Below are 21,308 nucleotides of genomic sequence, written 5' to 3'. Positions count from 1 at the left end.
GCAGTATGGGTGAAGAGGATAAAAGAAAAGGAAAAGTAAGAGAAACGTGACCGATCGCCCAAGCGGCTAACGAGCCGATCGGTGGTGAATAGGATAGTAAAAGGAGAAGTTGGTTTTGGGAAGTTAGAGAAAAGCTCGTGTAGTGGACGTCTCCCCTACAAACTGCGTAGCACCGCCACCACCTGCTATCACATTCCAACGTGCCGTTGCCTAGCAACCAAGCGAGAGCTGTCCCCAGATGTTACGGTATCTTAGCAACGAAACTATTCACCGGCGACTTCTCGGGTTTTCCCAACATGACTCATAGCGGCTGCTGGGTATATAAGCTCTGTCTCTCCATTGAGATTCATTCTGCCCATTTTCCTGAACAAGCAACACCTCCTCCAGCAAGCTCCTAGCTGTTAACATTTATTCAACCAGGAGGCCCTCGCCAAACTCGCGTCTAACAAAGACACCGTTGAATACAATTTGGGTCTGTCAAAAAGAACCCTTAAAACTGTAATTAGGAAAGAACTTATTGATGAGTTTGACACAAGTAGACAAGTGCAAACAGGCACTAGTCGATCCATAGTTTACCATGATGAGATGTATCAAGTGAAACATGTATATGGAGCAAGTAACAAGATCACTAGATTACAAGATTTTGTAACCGCTAGATTAAGGTTAGGATATAAGTACCTCTGGCAGTATGTTCCTCAAGCAGATGTAAACAAAACTAAATGTAAAGTGTGTGGCCATACATATGGCCACACACTTGAACACTACGTCCTCGACTGTGTGAAGATAGAACCTTTTAGGGACAGGTCCAAGCACACTGTGTGTGAAATGGCACAACACTTCATCTCTAATGGCAAGATAGCCGACATATTAAGATTGTATCCACTTTTTTGCACTCAGTAACTATATCAGTTCTCATGTACAGAACCAAATACGCAATGTGCTTGAATACCTCCCACGTAAATGTGAATAACAAAGTGTGAGGCCAGACATACTGCCTCACACGCCTGTTCTCACGCATTTGTGAATAAGTTACCCTTTATGTATAGAACTAAACAAATAATGTAAATGAAATACTGTGTAACTTTCGGTGCCATAATATCCTGACAACCGGGGTTAATTATTATGACCCTTTGTAAACCCTACTCTGTAATCCTTTTGCGCTACCGCTCACAGGATGAGTGTGGGGTGCACAATAAAGTAGCCGCTGCAAGCGGCAAAAAAATCAAATCTCCAGTCCCAGACTGTCTTCATATAACTTATATATTATACAAGAAAACCACATTAGAGTTTCCTTCCATCCTGAGTGCTAGACAACATTAACATCTCGATACCCCTACACTAGAGAAAACTGTTCTTTTATAGGGCTAACTCACCAGTTAATCACGTGTTTTGTGGGCGTGGAACATAATATGAATCATCAGGTTTCAAACAGACCAGCTGTGCCAACGTTACAATGACAGCCATACACTCAAAAGTCCTAGCCCGGAAGTCGGTCACTTTGAGATCCTAGATTCACCCCTCATGATTATACAGTACATGTATAGGAAATCCCTCAAGTTGATCATAGGAGGAGGCATCCCCCAGGATCTTTGCTATTGTGGACAATAATAATTTTGTACAAGAAATAAATCTAAAGGAAAATTTTGAGTCCTAGTTGTGTGAATTACGGTCGTTGCTAAATATTCATTTTATATCATCGTTTATCGTTAAAAGATAAAGAAAATAGTTCTCCTTTTTGGAGACGCCTGGCCCCTAGATGGCAGGCCAATCGGAGGCCGTAAAGAATTTTATGGAGACGTGCTTCCTTCAATATACTTTCCTTGGACTGCACTGTGTTAGTGTGTGAGCAAAGTGATTGAATCTTGACAAACACCGGAATAGGTACGGTAGCCAGTGCATAACCAGTACGTGCCAGCAGTTGTTAACAGACGTGACCGACTGCCCAAGCGGCTAACGAGCCGATCAGTGGCGGAAAGGATAAAAATAAAAAAAAGCTAGAAGTAAGGAAGTAAGGTCCAACGTGATGAAGTGTTTTTGTTTGTTAATTGTAATTCCTGGCCATGGGGGTTTGTTGTTGTGTTGCAATGCTGTGTGTTGCGTTGAGATCAGCCATTAGTGTTTACTGGTAGGCGTGTGTTGTTGAAGATGGGTTTGAGGCTTGTGAAGGTGATGAGAGTGTTGTGTATGTTGTTCATGCCAGTATTTGTCCGTGTTCAGTTTTGATCTTGGCCATAAAGTGTTTGAAGGTGAAGTCGGTGATGAATTTGTGTTTAATGGAGAATTTGATGAGGATTGCTACACCCTCGTGTTATTCTGTGGCGATTGTCTGCATGTGTAGCCAAACTGCTTGATTCTTGCGTTTGTGTTTGTTGAGTTGAGGAGGATATCTGGGCTGGGGTCCAACTAATTACCCAAATGTAGCCGCAATGAAGTCAAATAATGGTCCTACATGAATAAATCGGACTGCTAATCACTTCTCGACTAGTATTTGGTGTCACAAAGTTAAAAAAAAATTGGAAAACGTAATTTAATTTGAGTTAAGAGATCGAGTGCATGTACCGAACATAACCTAACCTAACCTAACCTAACACAACATAACTCAGATTAAATTAAGTTTACCAATTTTTTGTGACTATGACACCAAATAATAATCGAGAAGTGATTCACAGCCCGATTTACGCTTGTACGACCATCATTTGACTTCATTGCGACTACATTTGGGTAATTACTCGCTCCCTCGGTACATGCACGCGATCTATTAACTCAGATGAAAGTAAGTTTTCCAATTTTTTGTGACTTTGTGACACCAAATACTAGTCGAGAAGTGATTAGCAGTCCAATTTATTCATGTAGGACAATTATTTGACTTCATTGCGGCTACATTTTGCTACATTTGGGTACATTTGGGTAATTAGTCGGACCGTCTGGGCTGTGTTCTTGTAGGAGAGAGGGTATTATGGTATTATTTTAGTTTTGGTCATCCGGGACAAGCCCCTTGCCAGAAAAGGGGGTCTGGACTCTCTGGGGGGATCCAGTTAGGTAAATCTGCGCTTCCACCTCCCACTCTGTTAGAAAGTAAAAAATATGTTTTTCTAGTGTATTTGTGTGTGTTTAGACCGAATATGACCTTCATTTCCTTAGGAAATTTGCCGTTTTTTTAATCGATTTTTTTTCGTGGGACGTTTTTAAAAAAAAATGGCTAAGCGAATAAAAATACACCAAAACACACTTGAAAAACAAAAACCTAACCTAACCTAACTGACTCTCACCATATGATGGAATCGCCTATTTCTTACCTTATTGGCCTGGTTCTTGTTCGTCATTGGATTCTGAGATTCTTACACAACGCCACATATGTTGGTCTTTGCGATATTTACATTCAGTCTTGCACTTAGTACACTTTACTGAGGTTGGAAGAACACCAGACGATCGAAAAAATGCTACAGTTTCTTCGTTTTTTCCCCAAAACTCTAAATCAGCTCCATATAATTAAAGTGACACCCATCGCAGACTTCCATGGTGGGAAATGAATATGAATTTGGAAATATGACACCCAAAATAAAAGTCGATTTTGATTGGGCCAAAAATACCGTGAATTAAACCACAAATCATTTTAATTGGTTGCAAAAAAAAACCGCTTTTGATTGGTCGCGTGACGTGTACGGGAATGCATGCGCGTGATGATTTATGAAGGAGACACGCAGTGTGAGAGGTGAGGTAGGTGATAATGGTGGAAGATTAATGGAAGAAAATAGAGAAAATTTTGGATACGCTATCTCCGTTATTATACATTTGCAACGGTAATGTAATAGATGAAAATGATCTTATAATTAGACGTCTTATTAGAATATGATGATAGATTAGTGGTAGGAATGTGGAATGTGTAAATGCAAAAATACCTCCAGTTAAGTTAGATATAATTCCTGGGTTCTATGGATATAAGTTTGGTTACATAGATGGTATTAATACCGGTAAATTTAGAGTTTTCAGCCACAACTACTGTTTGACCACAAATTTTTGTTTTTACCTTAGTATTTGGTGTGATTCATTCGAATTTGACCTTCAATTCCATCGGTAATAAGTTCTTTTGAATTTATCACCCTCCATGCAACCTGACCTAACCAACCAAAGAAACCTACCTAACCTTACCTAACTTCTTAGCCATCCCTGCTGAATTAAATAGAAAGTACTTATTTTGATATCTGGTACCAATGAAAGCAACTTTGTTGAAACATCGTGGTGTAATTTTCCTTTTTTTGTGGATGTGAGAGTAAGCTCAGAGTCAATGGTCGTCTGTAAACAAACAGACGACATGCAGTGACTGCAGATTTATGTGAATTTACTTTCTTGGTTAATATCCATTTGCGACAGAAGTGATATTACAGAAAGTTGTTGTTCTTGACAAGATACAACTAAATGGTAAACCCAAAATTGCTCTAACCAAGTTGTGGCTGAAACTGTAATACAGTGGTCCCTCGGTTAACGAGCACAATCCGTTCCAGCAGGTTGCTCGTTAACCGAAACCATTGTTTCAATGGGTTTTTGGGTAATTGGTTCCAGCTCACCGAAAATTGCCTAAATTCAACAAAAATGTTAGAAATTGACACTTACCTTGAGGTGCGTATGTAGAAGGCTCCTGGATGGTGATGCTGATGTGAATTTGAAGTGGGAGGTGGAGGAGGAGAAGGGAGAAGAGAAGGAAGTGGAGGTGGAGGAGAAGCATTTTACTGCTTCTTGCAAGGTGAGTCACCTTCCATGAAAATGTCAGGAACCTCTGGACTGACAGATTCTCCACCATGAACATCCTCTCTCCTTCTTGAAGTGGAAGGCTGAGGGCTAGCATCATCCTCTCTCCTTCTTGAAGTGGAAGGCTGAGGGATAGCATCTTGTTCCCTCTGCCTTTTATTGAAGAAAGTGTCAATTGTGGTCTGTGGGGCATCTCTCCTCCTCACTATTAACTTTCGTTTAAAGAAGGAAACCATTGAGTCTTCAACATGACACAAAGTTAGTTCAGTTTTTTCCACATCTGGGTGCTTTGAAGCCAGTTCCCTGAACTTATCCCAGTGGTAAATCACATCTTTCAACTCTTTAGTTGACAAATGGTCATCACTTTCAATTTCCTCCTCACCATTGTCAGCCTCTAACATCTCATCCAGTTGCTTCAAGTCAACAGGAGTAAGTTCCTCCTCATGAGACATCACAAGCTCTTCGACATCATCCTCTTCCACTTTAAGGCCCAATGACTGACCATTGGACACAATCTCCTGGTCCAACTCTGGGTCATCCTGAAATCCCTCAAAATCATGGACTACTGATGGCCACAGTGCTTTCCATGAAGAATTGAGGGATCTAGTGGAGACTTCTTGCCATGATGACACAATCAATTGTACAGCCTCCAGGATGTTGAATTGTGTCTTCCAGAACTGTTTCAGTGTTAGTTCAGGATCATTGGAAGTTGCCTGATGACACCTCCTAAACATTTTCTTCATGTACAACTTCTTGAAGCTACTGATCACATTCTGGTCCATTGGCTGTATGATTGATGTAGTGTTGGGAGGCAAAAACAACACTTTCACAAAGTCAAATTGATACTCCAAAGTTCTGGCAAGTTCAGGGTCATGACCAGGAGCATTATCCATGAGGAGAAGAGCCTTTAAAGGGAGTTTATTGGTGGTTAGGTAGCTCTTGACAGAAGGGCAAATCACATCAACAGCCCATTCATTAAAGAGCTGTCTTGTCACCCATGCCTTACGGTTGGACTTCCAATAAACTCCAAGCTTTGCTCTTACCACTTTCTGTTGCTTGAACACCCTGGGGTTTTCAGAGTGGTAGACAAGCATAGGCTTCAGTCGGAAATCCCCTGAAGCATTGGCATCAAGCAATAGAGTGAGACGGTCTTTCATGGGTTTATGCCCAGGTAAAGAGGTTTCATCTCTGGTGATGAATGTTCTTTTGGGCATCTTTTTCCAGGACAGCCCAGTTTCATCCACATTGAACACTTGCTGTGGAAGATAATTTTCTTCTTCCATCAGTTCTTTAAATTCCACTAAAAACTTTGCTGCCCCTTCCTTATCAGCACTAGCAGCTTCACCATGCCTAACAACACTGAAAATGTCACTTCTTTTCTTAAATTTTTTAAACCAGCCTTTGCTGGCCCGAAAATCTTCAAATTCTGTGCCTGAAGAACCAGGTTGATCTGCCTTTAAATGTTTGTAAATCTCCCTGGCTCTTTCACAAATGAATTCAGTAGAAACTGAATCACCTTTCATCTGTTTTTCCCTAATCCAGATGAGAAGTAACCTCTCAGTTTCTGCAATTAGGGATCTACTTTTAAACACTCTGGTAGATTTGTCTCTCACTTTCACTTCTTTAAATTTGTCTTTCTGTGCAAGAATTGTCTACACAGTTGATGTGGACATGCCATATTCTTTGCATTGCACATTTATTCTAATGCCTTGTTCATGTTTTTTTTATAATTTCCTGCTTGGTTTGGATTGAAATCGCTTTTCTTGATCTCTTAGGCCCCATGCTGGATTCAAACAATCTCAACACGTGATTTTTAAAGTTGAACTAGCTGTAAATAAAGAATATTTTCTTTAAAATAACGCTGCACTGCGCTATATATTGTCAATATGTAAAATAAATTTCAAAATGACCAATAATTTGCTTGGAAACACAGAAAAAAAGTGCTTAGTTGAAGAGAGTCTCAAGCAAGATGTTACCTCCACTGAAAACATAGTGAGACTAACGCTTGTTTGGTGTGTTAAAAGGCTAGATGGCGCGCATAAAACTAGTGACTTTACCTTCAGTTATGTTCAAAAATTGTTAAAATGACTAAAAAAATTAATATTAAACTTATAAAATTATTGAATAGTATAAACTTCTTGATATTTAATAAAATAGTAAGGAATTTAAGCCCTAGAACCGATTACTGTATTGGCGGACTAATACTACAGCTGGTTGTCTGCCAAGTGCAAGCGAAAACATGTTGAGGTCGGCTCGTAAGAAACTCGTTAACCGAGGGATTGCTCGTTAAGCGAAGTTAAGAATCTTATGGGAGGTAACTCGTTAACCGAGGCGCTCGTTAACCGAGGGATCACTTTAATACCTTATTGTCATTTCGGTATTCCGGGGAATCTTAGGAATTTAGGTTAGGTTAGATATAGTTCCTGGGCTTTTGGCTTGGTTAGGTTACGGAAGACCAAAACTATAAATGTACCTTAAAATTTTACTGGTTTTATTGGTTTCACTTCCAATTGAGTTAGAGCAATTTTCAGTTCACCAGAAATATATCTAATCAATTGCAACAACATTTTCTATTAACATTTATGCCACAAATGGATAATAACCGAGATGGTAAATTCATATTGGAAATTCATGTAAAATATCACACAGCCATCAGAGTTGATGTTGTCTCTACAAACCCTCCGAGATTGTGACTATGAGAGACGTCTAGCAGTTTACCACGAAAGTTAAAATGTTACCATCAGTGACATCTGGTGTGTTAGGAATTGGTTACGTTTGGTGGTAAAATTTTAGTTTTGGTCATCCCTGTATTTAGATATCTAATCTAACTGAATCTAACCTAACCTAGCCATAGAACCCAGGAACTATATCTAACTTAACTGGACTCCCCAGACCTTCCCTTTCTGTTGGGGACTTTGCCCTGGATGACCGAAACTAAAATACATAATACCGGTTTAGTTTTGTGTAGTTAGGTTAGCTTCCGTTTTTGCTTTCCCTCCACCCAAAAACCCTGAATTCCCACAGGTCCCACAATATTGTTGGGTAAATTTTTTCACTTGTTGCCACTATACAAAATCAAAGTTTAAACCATGTTTATCTGATGGTTATTGATGTGTTATGAATGAATTTGACATTCATTCCTGGCACAAATCAATAGTTTCTGAGATCAGGTCTAGAGATTTGCTAAAAAAGCATTCAAAACATATCCAAAACCATTGGAAAAACAGTTTTGAATCTAATCTAACCACAGTTGTTCGGTGTCTTGCGTATGTACTGCCACGTACGAACATATACGTAATAAAATGTTAAATATCTCACTTAAACATAATTTGTGCCAGAAATGCCATTGAAGAAAAATGTCTTAGAATTGTCAAACTTACTGATTGTAACTATAAAATTCCCAAGATTTGTTTAGTGGCATCAAGTGAAATTTTACCGATTGTTGGAGGGAAAGGGGGTGATAACTAAAAACTAATAATTTCCGAAGGAATTGAATGTCAAATTCGAATGAATCTCACCAAATACCATGGGAAAAACCCATGTTTCTGGTCAAAAACTAATTGGTAGTGAAACTGCAATTTTACCCTGTTCTTTTGTTACTTTGTTAAGAACTATATTGTTCAATATTATACAGGAGGAAATCTGCCATAGTCCACTGGATAACACCCTTCTCACATCTGAATCTGGTCCCTACATAGTATAAGGGGTGACAGCATTCTATTTTAATTATAAGTACAGTATGCCCTCCAGGTTCGCGGATTTTTACTTTGTGGTTCTCGGTTATTCGCGGATGACACCCTGCATGTACCCAAGAATGTCTGTGGGTAGTTTTAAAGTTGCCGGTGTAGCAGTTAAAAGTGAAGCGCTAGGTAAAAATGAAGTGCCTGACATACGACTCATTTGGACAACAGTCGGTTGGCATTGCTCCGCAGTCATCCTCAGTGGAAGTCAGTTCTGCTTAGATGATGGACATGCATTCCTATGACACTTACGTGCTGAAACGTTTGGTATTGCTTAAATCTTATTATTTTAATACAGTTTAGTGAGTGTTACCCTAAGGTCAGGATGTTGTGTGGATGATATTGTATTAATACAGTTTAGTGAGTGTTACCTTAAGGTCAGGATATTGCGAGTGTTACCCTTAGGTATATATATATATATATACAGTATATATATTTACAGGGTATGTATATTTTACTTTAGGACATAGCGCGCCCGAAAGTTATAAACATTTAGATCTCCCTATTCTGAGCCTTTTGTACCCCCATATATACCAAGCTGGAAGGAAGGTGTGGGTGTGCTTATTTATGATGCCATGTGTATGATTAATTTTCCACCGGTCTGCATTTTAAGAAAAGTTGAATGTTTTAAAACTGAGACGTGATTCTGATTCGTTTTTTGTCAAGGATTAAAAAAATAAACTTTGTTTTGCTCTAGCACATCACACTTTATTAATAAGACAAGATAATATAACTTATACATATATAAATACAACATACAAATATAACAAGATAATACAAATAAGACAATTCAGTAGGCTTCAAAGTTAACCACACCTAAAGATTATTGTGATTAAGGCTATTTGCCTGCAAATACATAATGAAATGATGTACCTGCACAGTGTATGAATATGTATGAACATAATATTAGGTTTCTAGGACGGGTGAAATTTTTTTTTTTTTTGGCAATCTTTTCACAGGCACAATCTCTCTTCAGCACCCAAGTCCCAGGTTGCTGATCTGACTTTCTGCCTCATTTACACAAATCTGCAGGGTCTCTTACTTTGACAACACAACATAAAGTAAAAGTCCTAAAATCCGGATGCCAGAAATCCGGACCACCCGAGAATCCGGACTTTTCGAAAACTCATTTTTTTTTCTTAATTTTTTTTAGCTGGCTTTTGTGTGTATGTGCGCATGCTTGAGCATCACAGCTGCACAGCGACCACAAGCGACCACGCGGTCGCCACTTTAAAACGAGCAATCAAACTGTGACAACGTATGTAATTTTGAGTCCTACTCTTTCCATTTACAGAGTACTGTACAAGCCCATAATAATGGCTCCTAAAGTAAATAAACTTCATTGTGTGAAGAGAAAGAAGAACACGTTGAAATTGAGTGACAAACTTGAAATAATTAAGAAACTAGAACATTGGAAAGTCTACAATTTATGATATAAAAAAGGCAAAGAATAAAATTCTAGAATTCACAGCTTTTTCTTTAAAACTGCTCATTTTGATAAATGAAGCATGCTATATTTGCTAATGAATAAACTATCAAAATGTACCTGTTCATCTCTTGTTTATTCCTCCTTAAATTTGAATTTTAAAAGTACTACCTGAGAATCTGGAAAATCTGAAAATCCGGACTGACCCAATCCCCAAGCAGTCCAGATTTTTGGACTTCTGCTGTACATACAGTGGTCCCTCGGTTAACGAACGCCTCGGTTAACAAAATTTTGGTTAACGAATTACCTTCCATAAAAATCTTCAATTCGGTTAACAAAAAAAAATTTGATTAATGAAATCCTTACGAAAATCAATTTTTGTTTTGAACATCAGCTGATAAGCTGAGGAGGTACTCAGCCAATTCAGTAATCTCTTCTATGTTTACATTCTTTTCCAATGGAGTAAATATCAAGAAAATTGTGCTCTTTAATATTTGTGCACTTTTTTATACAGTATTAAAGTTATTGGTCATTCTAAAATTTAGCCATCCAAGCTCTGTCTACATAAAGTTTTCAACTATTATTTTTGGCTTGATATATGTAACTTTATTCATTTATTGAAACTCGTTTACATGCACACACTGTCCTAAGGGCAAAGCTGAACTGTACATGTAATTAGAATAATGTACAAAATGATTACTAAAATTTTTGTCTAGTTCAAATTATGGCATGTTTACATTCAAATTAATCACCATCTCATAAGAATTCCTGCAATGTAAATTATATTCTCCCCGGTCACTTCTATTAAATTTTATAAGCAAAAAACAAAAATCAATCTAAAGGACATAAATTAACAATTAAATACTTCACACCACAGGCGCCAACTGTCAAACATATCACTGTCACCCCTCCCTCCCTCCCAACCCCCCCACCTTCCCAACAAAGGTTTGGGGGTTTTCAGTAGTCTTTAAGTTTTTATCTTGTATAATACATGTATCTCAGACTAAAGTTAGGAGAATATAATTTGCATTGCTGGAATCCTTGCAAGACAGCAAATATGTTAAATTATATCATTCAAACAATTTAGTATTTTGCTTGAAATAATAAATGTACACTTTTCAAAGGCTTCAAAGTACTTTACTGTACTGAAATAGTTTGCAAGTGTCAGAGAAATTCATAAATAATTTTTGTTCCTCTAAATAAGAACAAACAGTAAAACCAAATTTATCACAGTACCTGTACAGTCCTGTACGTAAATTAATAGTAATCATACTTAGTTTGAAATTGCAAATACAGTTATAGTAATTATCATTCTTGAAAGATTTTAGAAGTACAGTACTGTACTGTATCTGTATTGAAATTGTAATTAAAGTACAGGTAGAAATAGAAATGTGAAATAAAAGAATGATTAAAATTCCCAAATAAGTACCGTATGAGTATATACACAGTACAGTGGTCCCTCGGTTAACGAACACAATTCCTTCTAGAAGGTCGTTCGTTTACCGAAAATTTCGCTAACCGAATCCATTGTTTCAATGGGATATTGGGAAATTGGTTCCAGCTCACCGAAAAGTACATACAAAGTTAAAAAAAAAATGCAGTAAAGTATACTTAATTTGAGGTGTGTATGTAGAAGGTTCCTGGTTGATGATGATGATGGGAATTAGAAGTTGGGGTGGAGGAGAAGGGAGAAGAGAAGGAAGTGGGGATGGAAGAGAAATCACCCCATGCTTGATGCCGTCATTTCACCAATAAAATTTTAAGTTTACTAGGTGTAATTCAAGATTATTTTCTTTAAATCAACACTGCACTGCACTACATATTGTCAATATGTTAAATAAATTTCAAAATGACCAATAATTGTACTGTAAAAACGTAAAAATACTCTTGTGTTCAAGAGACCCACAAGCAAGATGTTTCCTCCAATGAGCAGAGACACAAACTGAGGCCTTGGTGGGTGTGTGAAGTGGCTGATGGGTGCACCAAAAACTAGTTTCCTGTACTGCAATTATGTTAAATAAGTGTTAAAATGACTACAAAATTTAATATAAAACTTGGAAAATTATTGAATAGTACAACCTTCTTGATATTTACTCCAATTTTAACGAATGTAAACCCTAGAACCGATTTCTGTATTGGCAGACTAATCTTCCAGCTGGTGAGCAAGCCAAAACATGTCGAAACGTTTTCGTAAGAATGTCGTTAACCGAAATGAAGATTCTTATGGAAGGTAATTCGTTAACCGAGGCGTTTGTTAACCGAGGGACCACTCTGTATTGTATATGAAATTCTTGCAAAAAATATGTCGAATCTATTTCAGTTTCACAAGAAGTAAAAGAACAAAAAATCATAACAAATGTTTGATCATACAAAATATGATTTTGCATCTCCATTAAGTGCAAAAAACAGCAAACAAAAATATAAAAAAGACAATTAAATTTCTCCAATAAGTATGAGTGTACAATACACAGTATCACAGTACTGTTTATTGTATCTGACATTATATCACATATTAAGTTGAAAGAATTTACGGTATTTGTTTTCACAAAAGAAAAAACATAAATATTGGAACAAAAAATATTTCATATTCTCCATTCAGTGCCTGAGAAAAAATAGTAAACAGAGATAAAAAAATCACAGTTTATACATTACTTCTATCAATTATGACACTGATGGCAAAGTCTCCATAATTTAACTTGATTGCCCACAGCCAGAGGTGGATGTATGGCTGCACTCTTGACATATGCATGCTCTAAATACATTACACACAGATTGGGCTGATAATGTATTGTTCATACTAGTGAAGACCTTTAAAGCCTCCAACATAGCACCATTCAGTTCTTGTGTACTGTCCTTAATAATGGCATTGAAGCATTCATTCCTCTTGTTCACCTGCTTCCTTCTCTTCCCCCTGTGACTGGATGCTGCTGTTGCTGGTGGTGGCACGGGTGATCCTGATGTTGGATCAGTTGAGCTAAGTGTTCCTGCTGGTGCAGACGCTGGCATAATTGGTGGTGGTGACTGCCTTCTCCTTTGAAGACGAACTTTTATTTCTACAACTCATGTTTCTGCTTAATTTTGGATAAGGCGTACCAACCCTCTCGAGTTGCGGCGTATTACTAAATAGTAACCTGATGTTCGGGATTGATATTCGAGTTTGACGAATCCATTTGACGGGTTACCAAACAGTAACCCGACATTCGGGATTGCTCTTCGGGCTTGCTGCCTTGAGTGTTTAAAAAATGGCCGATTGAGGCCATTCTCTTTCCTGATGATCGGAGACATTTGTTGTCATTGCAAAAGGAACATAAATATTAACTAATATAATACTGTATTTGGTAATTCAGTAAAGTCAGTTTTAGATGAATGCTTTTTCCAGATAGATTTCCATTGTATGTACATGTGTGTGCATTTCTCCACTTAAACGTAGGCTACATAGCTATGTATGAGTTGGACCTTTATCAGACCTGACCCGGTTGTCTTGCCTCCCCACCTCCTTTTCTTTACCTCATATTTACTCCTCCCTTGTTCACTGTCCTTGACATAGACACGCTAGCATACCACACTACATAGCTTAGAGGTTGTAACAACTTTTATTCAAGTGCCTTTGCATTGTGACATAATTCTTTCATATCTAACTGACATGTGTAAGGCTAGAGGTATTGCCATTATCATGTTATTTTTGGATCAGTGTTTACATATATAATTTATCTGATATTTTCTTGAGAAGTTACATGAATCAGTAGAAATGAAAAAAAATATGTTAGCAGGTACAAAACAACAACAAAATCAAATTTATTTAAATAAAAATATAGCATTGTTTATTTTCAGTCAGACTGGCCAGACAGTTGAGGCACGTTGTTGCTGCCTCGTGGTCCTATATTAAAACATTCGTCATGGCAAAATAAATGAGTATAACTTTATTATTACTTAGTTTTCCATGGGTTTTTGAGTAATAAGAGGAAATGAATAAAATATTTATGAATACAAAATAGAGAAAAATCATTATACATTCCTATTTAGCTCATTTGTCTGAGAGACCCAGGGAAAATCCTTGAGACTTACACACACACATGTTGATGCGTAGCAGATATTTAAATGACCAGTGTACAAAGTAATGGAAGTTTTTGGTCTTTCGACAACAAAATATGACTTCAATCCTCCCCTCCCCCCCCGTTTTTATTTTTTTTTACCTGATGGGAAGATTTTTACCAGAACGGGTAGATGCTTTATGGGTTAATAGGGTGACCATGGCTTGATCCAGTGTTGTGATTACTAAGCTGACCCTAACTCATCCTCTGAGAAGGAGACCAGTTAATGGAAATATAATGATGATAGAATACGGTATATGTGTATGTATCTCTGGTGCGTTTTTTATATAATACTAGGATGCTATTACAAGATTCTGTCTGAGTACCGATGTCATAGTTTTTTACTGGACAATATTCATATTTCATAATATTAAATGAACAAGCATCCAAAGGTGGGACTCGTGTCAGTAGTATTAATAGTTCATGTTGTCAGAGTTCAAACAAGCTATGCCATTATAGATCTAATATTTATGCTGTAATTATTTTTGTATTGAGCAGAGCTGATGAAGAGGTGGCAATAGAGAGCGGAACTACTGAAGGATACATCATCGTAGGAGAACAACAGTGATGCAGCATAGTGTAGTGGCTCTGGTGTGTCCTGCCCTGTATGCATCAGCCCGCCATCTGACTCTCCTGGGACGAAGACCCATATCCAGGCAGTTCTTTCTTCTCAGGTAATTCTCTTTGTGAAGCATTCTTGTAGCTAATGTGATCTATCCTAATTATGTTAACAGTTTGGTCTCATTTTTTGTAAGTATAGATTCCTATTAAACATACCTTGGTGCCCTTCCCTGAGTACTCGCGGGTGATACATTCTCAAAATGGCCGTGAATATGAAATTCCGTGAATATATTTTTTGATAATTATTCGGATAAAGACCGTCCACTGTTTTTCATTGAAAATGGTCTTAAAGATACAGTAACCAATTTTTAGTGATTTTATTAGGAGATACTGTATTATGTTGGGAAAAATATATAATTGGCTGAAATCATTTACTAACCTAACAAGCCTAAGAAAACCTAACCTAATCTAACTTATATCTTAACTCCCCTATATAGGAGGATCCCCGGGTTATGAATGCGTTCCATTCCTGGGGATGCTCTCAACTTGGAAATTTTTGTAAGTCGGAACACATACTCAATGTGCATACAGTACCTATCTTGGAGAACAATGTTTAAGATCCCACTATATCATAGCCTATGTCCTGTTATACTTCTAAAATCACAAAATTTAAGAGAAAATAAGAAATTTAATGACAAATTACAGTAAAGGACAGTAAAAATTAGTTATCAGGTAAATAAAATATACTGTAGATGTAAAGTTTAACACTTACTGTACATTGAAACCTAGGGCTGGCTTCCATGTAGAGATGGGCTTTTGTAGGAGTAACAGAGGCTCTATTACGATGAAAGTGAAGATGGTGATGATGTTGATGGGATTGGTTCTGGAGAATCTGCTGAGGTAAAGGGAACTTGTTTTTGAGTTGCTAGGAGTTTCTCTGTAGATGCTGCAGAGGTTTATGGGACTGGTTTTGGCCACCTTGCGACTTTCTTAAAACTCGTCAAGGGATGGTTGAACTGAAACTTTCTTCTTTTCATCATAAATCTCTCTAGCATTGTAGAAGTAAAGACATACCTTTATGAATCTTACTGTGTCGGGATCTTGCTGTTAAAATTTAAACAATCCTTCTTCAATAAGCCTGAAACCATCTGCCATTTCTTTTTTAATGAATCCCTTTGGTTCTGGAGTTTATGCTTTCTCTACATCCTCGGACAAAATTTGCTTCTCCAGTTCAATCAGGTTCTCATTGCCTAATTCTTCAGCATGAGACTCAAGCAACTGTGTGACTGACATCATCCTCATGAATATCAAGCTGGAGTTGGAAACATTATGAGATGTTCTTGTACTATGAGATGATATTGTACTTTACCAGATGATACTAAATGTTACATAATACTTCCTTGAGATAAATGTATAGTACAGCTCCTCCCCGACTTACGACGGGGTTAGGGACCTAAATCCAGGTCATAAGTTGAAAATGCTTAAATAATACATAAAAAATCTAAATTGGGTGTCTCTTTTTCTTCTCAGAACCACAAAACTCTCACTTTTAAGCTTGCCAGCCATTTTAAAGTGAATTACAAACGAAAATTTTGTCTGTGGACTGATGTTGGGACTCGAAAATACGTAATTTGACAAAATTTTGGTATGACTGAGGCAGGTCGTAAGTGCGGGTGGTCGTAAGTCGGGGAGGAGCTGTATGTGCCAGGTACCTAAAAGAGAGCTCAGGTTCTCAACTGGCTCAGCCATGTTAATACAGTATTGTTATTATTATCCACTCTGTATCTGTGTTTTTCTGGCTAAATAAACTGTTTCAATTCAAGGTCTACCACTGCCTGTGTCACTTTCCCAATATCATCTTCAAAGCCCCTGAAATTGTGGACAAACTGGGTGCTGAGCTTTTTTTAAACACTATTCATATTGGTTTCTTTGACCTCCCATGAATCTGCAATGTCTTTCACAGCATCATAAATGTTGTATGACTTCCAAAAATTCCTTTAAAGTCCTACCCTCTTTTTGTTCTGATGCCCTGATAACTTGAGCAAATGCCCTTCTCAGGTAATATGCTTTAAATGAAGCAATAACTCCCTGGTGCATAGTTTGTAAAACAGATGTTGTGTTTAGAGGTAGGAACATAACCTTAATGAACATCATCTAAAAATTGCAAGATGGCCAGGTGCATTGTCAAGTACAGGTTGTACCTCTCTAGTCCGGCATTCTGTTGTCCGGAAACTCCCGTGGTTCGGCACGATTTTAGTTTGTCCAATAGGTAGATAGGCAGCTTTTTTTTTTTGCTTATCCGCATTATTATTATTATTATTACAGGAGTATTAAATTTTTGCCCCTCAGGCACCAATGTGGGTCAGTGACCTATGCCCGGGTGGGCTAATCCCCATAAAAAAAACCCAACAAAGCCGCGGGAAATTAAGGTTTGTTTACCTCCGGCAGTTTGGCTGCTCTCTCTCTCTGCTTGTCTATACAGAGTACAACATTTAACCCTTCAATATATATGAGCAGTAAATAAGTTTTGCTTTCATATTCTTATGTAGAGTAATGACGATATGTTTTCACATGTGCGCACTTACATACGTGCAGTCTCACTTTTTTTTCTTTACCATTAATGGTTAGCTACTTATATTGTTCCATTTATTACATTAAATAACATTACTACAAACAAGCATATTAATTTTTTTACATTAATTTTACTACAGCTACAATCAGGGTCTTATTTTCTTCAGTCTTATATGTAGAACCAATCAGTCACTGGTTTTGTAAGCATTAACGAAAACAATGCCGGCAGCCGTCTTGTCTCCTCGTGTTAATATTCCACATTTTATTAATGAATTGTATTGTTCATTTTGCACACATAAACATTAATTCAATAAAAAAAATTCAGAAACATTAATTAAAATATATATGAACGGTAAATTAGTGTTGCTTTCATATTCTTATATAGAGTAATGACGATATGTTTTCACATGTGCGCACTTACATTCGCGATCTCTCTTTTTTTCTTTACCATTATCGTTAGCTACTTCTATTGTTCCATTTGTTAACATTACTTAAAACAACCATATTAATTTTACTACAGCTACAACCAGGGTCTTATTTTCTTCAGTTTTATATGTAGAACCAGTCAGTCACTTGTTTTGTAATCAACGAAAACAATGCTGTCTCATTTCCTTGTGTGTTTTAATATTCTACGTATTATTAATGAATTGTATTGCCCATTTTGCACACATAAACATTAATTCAATCAAAAAGACATTCAGTAATAAACAATAATGAATCTTTTGTACATAAGAGAAATGACGCAGTTTACATGATTGTGCACGTCGTCTGAACGTTGGTGGGCCGTTCAAACACGTCGAAATTCGAGTTTCCGCCGTCATAATTTTAAATTGTTTTGTCTTTTGGTGTGTTCAAATAAAAAACGCCGAATTAAAAACTTGCGAAATTTGAGAAGCTACTGTACGACATTTAACCCTTCAATATGTCTTCAGAGAGACCATGAAGTAGAGAAAGTGGTGCTAGTGCTTCCAAGCATAAGCACAAGTCACTATCTATCCAGGAAAAGGGTGAATTTCCATGGTCCGGCACCGGTCAGGTCCCGAGGTTGCCGGACTAGAGAGGTACAACCTGTAATGAAAACTTTTGTTAAATGACCCACCCACCCACCCTATGTCTTTGTATGTATAGTAGAACTTCGATATAACACGAGATACGTTCCAAGAGTGGTCCCTTTAAACCGAATTCGCACTGAAGTGAAGTGTTGTTTCAATGGAATAATTTAGTTTGGTACTTGAGAGAAACACAAAATACTAAAAAGACTGAGAGTCTACCCAGATGCATCTCAGCCCATCTCCTAGAATAAACAAAACATTGTTTTTTGTAGTATTATGTTAAAACAAACACTCATAAATCAACACAGCTAAAATTATGGGACGTGAAATGGTCTGTTTACTAGCGATCAGCTGATGGGAAGAGAGGGGGGGGAGGTGAGGCGATATGTTTGACAGTTGATGCCAAGGTCTAGTGCTTTTTTATTTATCTGTCCTGAAGAGTGGCTTAAGTTTTTCTCTTATAAAATGTCACTGCACTGACATGTTCCAATTGATTTTATTACAAAGGGCTAAATTTTTTATCTCTTGTGTAAAATATATGACGTTTATATTCAAATTATTCGCTGTCTTGCAAGGATTCCAGCAATGCAAATTATATTCTCCTAACTTTAGTCTGTGATATTATATAAGATAAAAACTGTAAGCCTATAACCACCAAGCCCTGGTTGGGGTGGGGGGGTGACAGTGACACGTTTGACAGTTGGGACCGAAGGTCTAGTGAAGTATTTATTTGTTTATTTATGTCCTTTACATTGAGTTTCGGTTTTTTGTTTATAAAATGTCACAGAAGTGACCGGGAGAATATAATTTACATTGCTGGAATTCTTATAAGATAGTGATTAATTTGAATATAATCATGCTATAGTTTATACAAGACAAAAATTTTAGTAATCATTTAGTACATTATTTTGAGTACATGTACAGTACAGCTATTGCCCTTAGGACTGTCACGTGCCCAGAGAAACATTAGGTGCAAATTTTAAAATATGATGCACCAGATTGACTCGTGCAAAATAGGAAAGATTCGCTTTAAATTAAAACATTGTCCTTAATTGTGGGTGCCGCTTTAAATCAATAATCTTAAATTTAATTGCTTTAAATTCACGTTCTAATGTAATAAGTCATTTTTGTCTTATATATATTTTCAGCCTTCGGGCTGCAGAACTTTTCCAATAAACTGTTAGCTACTATTATTATTATTATGCACACACACCCTGATGCACAAGTGTATAACTGCATGGTGGTGGGTTAAAGATCAGCAGTTGAGGAGCACCTGGCAACACACTATTTCTCTAGACACCCACATCTTATTCACTCCATATTTTAAAATATGATTTAACATTATAAAGGGGGCAAAAACCATTGTCACCGTCTATAAAGGGGCGGATTTCTTATTAGTCTGTTCTTATTAATTTATCCCCCTGCTGTTAACTTTTAAACACTAAAACTTTTTTCTCTCAATTACTTACTTCATTCATGTTCTCACTAGGTGTGTCATAGTTACTCCATAACCTCTGACCTTTGGCAGCATGGTGAGGGTTACTGTAATTCAGGTATCAAGCTATTGGACAAGAATAAAGGTAGATACTGAGGGAAAATGATATCCCTAACATACTCTAAAAATGGTTTATTAATATGAAATTCAATTTGGTTAAAGATGTCATTAGCATACAACTACAAGGATCAACTCCTTGGCTTTACTCATTTGCCATTCCAATTAGATACACTAGCTTCTTACATCATTTAATAGAACACACTACATGACAAGCTTACATATGGCACACTTGAGTACCAGCAATACATGGTACCTGAGATTCTTAACTCTTAATCAGTCACAGGACTCTAGGAACATACCAACAATACTACTTTAACATTATCAGGGGTGTAGCTTCTTTTTGCTATTTTTCTACATTCGCCAAGAAATAAGTGGCGACCTCATACTCTTGCCATTTCCACACACTCGTACCCTGAGGAGATACCTATAGGGTACTCCGATGAATAATACTGCCCCAGCATACTCTACTTAGAGGTTGACTCAAAACACACAACACTGCTACTGAGAGCTGGCCGTGTTTACTATGATGCATGAGATCATCATGGGTGGACGGTCAAAACAGGCTGGCGTGCGCCTGGGCAGCGGCTGGCCAGCCTGGCTGGCTGAGCCGCTGCCCCACACCACTGTGCAAGTGACGCTACTTGGTCTCAGTTGTTTCATCCATCTCCACTACTAGGGTTGGATGTTGTCCTAACATACAGCGACCACTCTTGACCTACAGGAATCTGTGAACAGGGCGATAGCGGAGCTTAGTTTGGGATGACACTAATGTCATACGTTTTTAAGAGCTGAAGGCGTAATAACATTTCATTTAAAACACATTAAAGTTACGTTACTGAAACACTTGCATATTCAAACAAAACACAACTACGTCAAATCATTTAATAGGGCTGGGTAAGATGTACCTTATTTGTCGGCATATAAGACGCACCACCGCATAAGACACACCCCTGTCTTACAAGGATTATTCTTTTTTTTTTGTATGTTTCGTCATACAATTATTGAAAGTGATTCTAAAGTGGTTTTGTAGGGGAAAACATATGTTTTTGTGCATGTAAATACAATACAGGCAGTCCCCGACTTACGACGGGGTTAGGGACCCAAATCCAGGTCGTAAGTCGAAAATGCAAAAAATATTACATAGAAAATCTAAAATGAAATACAGTACAGTAAAAGTAATCAATAATGAAGAATGGATACAGTGTTACTGTGCACTTACCTTTAATGTAGTCAGCTGAATGCACACGGGGCCCCCATAATTTTCTAATTATACATGGAGACTACATTAACTGGATGAAGCAGAGGAGGAGACAGGGCTGGGTGGGTCATCAATGTCACTTTCTTCAGACAGGTTAACATACAGGGGATACTTGCTTGTTGAAGGTATTGGATCATCTTTAGGGTGTGAAGAGGCAGCACTATTGGGGCGTGAGGAGACAGCAATGGGAACTTCTTAAAATATATGTCCAATTTAGACTGCACAGTTTGCCTTTTCTTTTCATTGTAAATCTCCCTGTAGCAAGCTAGTGCATCTTGGATCAGTCTGTCAACTTTTGCAAAACGCTC

The 21,308-nt window shown here is 37.5% G+C and overlaps 1 protein-coding gene across 5 annotated transcripts in view; it reads left to right on the top strand.

Moving 5' to 3' along the window:
- Positions 1 to 1,775: 1,775 nt before the first annotated feature.
- LOC121868988 (mitochondrial ribonuclease P protein 1 homolog) overlaps positions 1,776 to 21,308 on the top strand; it is a 57,328-nt gene continuing 37,795 nt past the window's right edge. Inside the window, exons 1-2 of one of the 5 annotated variants that reach the window (XM_042370038.1) lie at positions 1,776 to 1,881; positions 14,502 to 14,677. In XM_042370038.1, the coding sequence (XP_042225972.1) occupies positions 14,571 to 14,677 (107 nt within the window). In that variant the 5' untranslated portion in view covers positions 1,776 to 1,881; positions 14,502 to 14,570. Of the gene's footprint in view, positions 2,009 to 2,144; positions 2,167 to 13,801; positions 13,825 to 14,501; positions 14,678 to 21,308 lie in introns of those variants that run through there. The other 4 variants (XM_042370037.1, XM_042370039.1, XM_042370040.1 and 1 more) reach the window with 4 other exon arrangements.

The sequence above is a fragment of the Homarus americanus genome, unplaced genomic scaffold (assembly GCF_018991925.1).
Source record: "Homarus americanus isolate GMGI-L3 unplaced genomic scaffold, GMGI_Hamer_2.0 scaffold24694, whole genome shotgun sequence".
Lineage (NCBI taxonomy): Eukaryota > Metazoa > Arthropoda > Malacostraca > Decapoda > Nephropidae > Homarus > Homarus americanus.
Note: the sequence above shows the minus strand (reverse complement) of the source record. Positions and strands in the feature narration are given on the sequence as shown.